We start from the raw sequence: 5,060 nt of genomic DNA on the forward strand, positions 1-5,060 counted from the left end.
GACTTGTACGTTGCACGGTTCGCGTCGGTGTAGAGGTTATCGGTGTAGAGGTTATCGGTAGTGCTTTCGATCGTTTCGATTGATTAGATTTACGCTGTGTCGACGATGAGAGATCCGACCAGGAGTCTAATCGTTCCCTCTTTTCTCTCTTCGGTGTAGCATCCTCCTCCTCCTCTTCCTCCCTGCCAGCGACGCTTTCCGGCTTCTCCTTCTTCACCGCGATCAAGCTCGAGTTGTCGACGATCTTTTTTAGTGGCCCGATGAGAGGTCTAAAGTGCGTGTCCAACTCAATGTCCTTCTCGATCTTACCGGTCTTCAAAGCGCGAAGTTTCTTGCAAAACGAATTACTCGTTTTCGCAATATCTTTCACGATCTTCTCGCGCTCGCGAATCGTCTCGCTCCCGTCGATCGCAGCCATCGCGGAGGAAAAAACAAAGCAGAGTGTCGATCTCTCTCTCTGTAACGCTAACGTTTCACCTTCGACGACGTATCGGCGACGACTGACCGCTTTTGCGGTATCGCGAACACGTTAAATCCTTTTCTGTATCGGCCGTTCGAAAGCGCGCTGTCCTTGTCTATCACTACGAATCCGTACTTGCATCGCCAACAATCGTGGCATAACGAGCAAAATTCATCGTACGCCATGTCGGTATTTACGTGATCGTTGTACACGTGTTTCAAATTAGTACCATCCTGTTTGAACAGGATCAGCAGATTCGCGTTGTCGCGTATCAGATGTTTAGGTATTCTCGCGTACGTCTGACAGAGATAAAAGCAGTCGACGCTCGAGTGCCTGCCCATTGAGAAATACTCTCTCACAGTGTCTTGCTTATCGCACGCCACGTCGTCGAAGACGAATATCGAGTTTGGGCACGCGTCGCTCGGTGGAATGACGTCACTGTTATTGGAGAAAGTGTAGTAGCCGATTTCGTCGATCGATGTCAATAAATTCTCCAGATATCGGTATTTCAATTGTCGCAGCGATTTCGAGTACACGTACACGTTCTCGAAACGTACACCGTGCGGACTTTCCAGCAAACTTATCAGAACGTTGGTTTTACCGCAATTCGAGGGACCGCAAATGATCGCGCGTATAGTAGTTGGCAGCATCGTACCGTGTCTGCGCCTCTCCGCGTTGCCCTCCATCGGCCGTGATCTGTCGTCGCAATTCGTCACGCAAATCGCCAACGGTTGTCGCACGAAACTCATTTCTTTTTTCTCTTAGCATTGCCGACTGAATCGAACTTTCGTTCGAACGTCTATTTAGAGGTGCGCGGCACCGCGAATCGCTCAGTCGCAAAGATGTTCGTCCTGCTGTCGAGACCTTCGGACATTCGCGATTTTTGCGTCGAACAGCTGCAATTTGTGCCGAAAGCCGTTTTGTTGCAAATGTGCGGCGATCACGTCCACTACGTGTGGGACAAGCTTCCGGAGCATATAAAGACGGATTTGGAGGTTCAGACCTATCGTCGCACATTACAATCAACCGTGGCAACGAAAATAAAAACAGGTAGAGGTCTGTATAATCGCGCGATAGGTGCACTTCCGATCGAATTGCACATTCCCGGCTATCAGTTTTGCGGAAGAACGTCATGTCCGCCGACACAAGTCGATTCGACGATTGCAACTTGACCAACGTAAAACTCTATCTAAACTCTGAAGTTTATCCGTACGACGACTTGAATTTGGATTTTGGTAAACACAGATTGGCGATTCTGTACGATATGTAAGCGCGTTTCTGCAAGGGCTACTACGGATACGAATATCTCGAGCCGAGTCTCACCGTTTCGACTTTTCTACGTAACGGCCCGTTTGTGATCATCGATTGCTCTCGCTAAAACGAATCCGTCAAAAACGCCACCGTGGATGTCAGACTAGAATTCGATTGCATGGAGAACGTACCGCCGAATACCTCCGCGTACTGTCTCATCATACACGACCGCGTGATTGAGTACAACCCGTTGACAAACGTGGTGCGCAGAATAGTCTGAGTGTTCGCGGCAACGTCGACGTGAATATTTTTTTCTCTCTCTCTTTCCATCACTCCCCGATACAATTATTTAGAGAGGGGCAAGGGAGGGAGGGGAAAGTATAAATCAGAGTGTCGCAAGACGGTTTGCAGAGTTGCGCGTCATTCCTCTCGATTGACGCATCGACGAGAGAGAGATAAAGAAATCTCGACATGTCCGTACCAACGTTTGTGGACCTGCAAGGATTCCTCGGGATGAAATTTGTCGTGAAGGAGGTGGCGGTGCTAAGAAAAGGCTGCGTTCTGACGCATCACATTTTTGAGTACCCCATGCCGTGGAATCTCCTCACAAAATCCGACAAATCGTGCGCTACCTGGTTGATTGCGAATCACCATGGTTTACGATGGGAAGACGGAAACGTGCCGTACAGCACGGTGAAACGCCTGATTACATCGGCCGTGCTTGGTGTAGAAGAAGAAGAAGACGAAGAAGAAGATGATGACGAGATGCCGACTCTCGTGTACGTCAAGGGATGTCAGAAACGAGAATGGCTGGTGGATCTGCTGGAGAATTATGCGAGAAAAAACCTATTCGTCGAGACTCTGGATGCGCATTACGAAGATATTGAATCTTTGAATAAACTAGATGACACCAATACTATGCGATGCGGAAAACATGTCAAGAATTGCGCGTTACAAAATGTAATAAAACTATTTAACTGGTGGTCGCGCGCGACGCCAACGTCCATTTCCAAATGAAATACATCGTTAACGTATAACGATGATCGCCAGAATTAAAAAATAAATTATATATATTTTTTTATAATGTTTTATTTCTTACTCCCCTCCCCCATCATCACCGTTAGAGTAGAAAAAAAATTTGTTTACGACGAACATGTTCCGACAGGTTCGACGCGTTATCGGGTCGATCATCGTCCCGATGACGTCATTTCTTCCTTTGTTTTTTTACGTACTGCGTAGATAGATTGTTTAGTCTACGCGACAACCACCCCCTTTTTCCTGGAAAAAAATTTGTTTACGACGAACATGTCCCGACAGGTTCGATTATAAACATTAATTCCCCCTCCCCCTTTCCCCCACCACATCATTACTTTTGTAATGTCGGTGTTGCCGCGTATACTCGATTAATTTTACATGATCAGTCTTGTCGCGATCGCTTGTACTGACGGTCCACTTCTCAGAGCCGAAAGGAAAAAAATGTTTTCCTTGAAGCTCAGTCGTGTGAGAACAGATGTAATAGGTAATTTTCTTTTAAGAAAAAAAATAGAGCCTTCCTCAGTTTTTATATCTTTGCAAATTGTAATACTTGCGAAAAAAAATTAATTTCATTTCTTTTATACAGCATTTCGGGGGACCGTCGCGCGGTACGTATACTCGGCAGACGATACGCGCTGACAGCTACGGGATACAAATTCCTCGAAATTGGCATCAACGTTGGCCCACCGAGTTACGTGGAGATCGCCGTGGGAGATCATCGAGGAAAGGAACTGATATTATCTCTCGAAACGTGGAAGGCACTCTATGAGCAACGGCGAAACATTCAGAATTTCCTTCGCAATGACTACAAAGATATCCACAGTTTTATAAACATTGGACCGCTAACGGTGAGAGTTTGTACGTCGGTTAATAACGTCAAACTCATACGTCTCGAATCTGTAAACGTACGCTTGATGATGACCGAATCGACGTTGCGTCGTATGTTCGATCTCGATCGGTGCATCGATGCAAGATTCGATCGATTGATCAGAATACTTGCGGCAGTCGATGCAAAGTTTGCGCAGTTCTCCGATATCGCGTCCACTGTGACGGATCCCAAGGAAGTGTCTAATGTAATATACGCTAGCGATGCGTTCAATACAAATCAGCTCATCGATTGTGAGCTCGCAGCTTTAGTTTTTTAGTACGTAAGATATATTATGTAAAAGAAGAGTTAAATAAACAGGCTTTTTTTACACCTAAGTGAACGATGTAATTTCTTTGCGTACATGTCCATCCCTACCTAAATTTTATAATCGCTTTGATGCAGTCGATCATCGTCGATGACGTAATTTCTTCCTTTGTCTCGCGTACTGCATCGTAAAAAATAACGCGAAATTGTTTAGTCTACGCGATAACCACCCCCTTTTCTTAGAAAAATGTTGTTTACGACGAACATGTTCCGACAGGTTCGACGCGTCATCGACTGTCCTTCGCTGAATACTTTAATAACATAAAGAAAGCAGCTATAATTTCTTCGCGCGCATTTCCATTCGAGCCGTATATGCGACGTCCGCCAAACTCCGGCTGCTTGAATTTACAATCAAATATCGCATACCGTAACATAGATAAGCGAGGCGACGTTTTGGTGAACGTCGACGCTTGCCTTTGTTCTCCGTTCTGCAACCGTCATTAAATTCAGTCGCATCGAGTCCGCGCAAATTGGTAGACGTGTTTTTTTACGAGTTTTTTTGTGTAAGAACGCGTGTTCGGACGTGTTCTGTGATTTTGTAATGCCTCCGCGCGAACCTTTTGTACCTAAAGACATAGAAGGCAGTGAAATTTTGGGGGGGCCCAATGCTCCCCAGTTTGAAGACGCTATAGAGGCGTTTGAAGGCGCTGTTCCTGCGCCCCGGCTTCCGTTTTTTGGCACGATATCCGCGCCCGGTCGCGCGCGGGAAGACCTCTTCCGCCTAACGGGGTACCGATCTCTCCTCGTGGACGAGGCGCTGATTGCCTACGCGAACCGCGTATCGAGTTTGTAGTTGGGTTGTTATAAAATCAAAAGTTTCAGGGTGTATGCATACGCATCAGTGTAATTAAGTGCCACACGGACCCCGCGGTGCGTTCTTTTCTTCTCTCTCTCTCGCTGGAAGTCGTGAGTGCAATACGGTTTCATCATTATTTTATGATTGAACATTTTTTTCTTTTTTAATGTAATATGAGCGACGAATACGTAGAATTGTGCAAACCGGTAGTCAATCCTAAAATCAGGAAACCGATCGTAAAAATCAGCGAACCACTCGTGAGGAATTGTTGCAGATCGGATTTGTGGAGAGTCGACGTAACGAGATATCTGATCCGTCGCGAAATC

The 5,060-nt window shown here is 46.2% G+C and overlaps 1 protein-coding gene across 1 annotated transcript; it reads left to right on the top strand.

The window, feature by feature from the left end:
• Positions 1 to 1,302: 1,302 nt before the first annotated feature.
• Positions 1,303 to 3,891, top strand: LOC139781414 (uncharacterized). Its single transcript, XM_071720273.1, has 3 exons — positions 1,303 to 1,510; positions 1,576 to 1,726; positions 3,333 to 3,891. Exons 1-3 carry the CDS (start codon positions 1,303 to 1,305, stop codon positions 3,889 to 3,891), a joined length of 918 nt encoding a protein of 305 aa, XP_071576374.1.
• Positions 3,892 to 5,060: the final 1,169 nt, after the last annotated feature.

The sequence above is a fragment of the Temnothorax nylanderi genome, unplaced genomic scaffold (genome assembly GCF_030848795.1).
Source record: "Temnothorax nylanderi isolate EJ_2023f unplaced genomic scaffold, tnyl_v1.0 TNYL_tig0336_pilon, whole genome shotgun sequence".
Taxonomy (NCBI): domain Eukaryota; kingdom Metazoa; phylum Arthropoda; class Insecta; order Hymenoptera; family Formicidae; genus Temnothorax; species Temnothorax nylanderi.

Coding starts and splice junctions, on each gene's coding strand:
- LOC139781414 (XM_071720273.1), top strand. CDS start 1,303: ATGTTCGTCCTGCTGTCGAGACCTTCGGACATTCGCGATTTTTGCGTC. Junction 1,511..1,575: donor GGCAACGAAAATAAAAACAG/GTAGAGGTCTGT, acceptor CCCGGCTATCAG/TTTTGCGGAAGAACGTCATG. Junction 1,727..3,332: donor TTGGCGATTCTGTACGATAT/GTAAGCGCGTTT, acceptor TCTTTTATACAG/CATTTCGGGGGACCGTCGCG.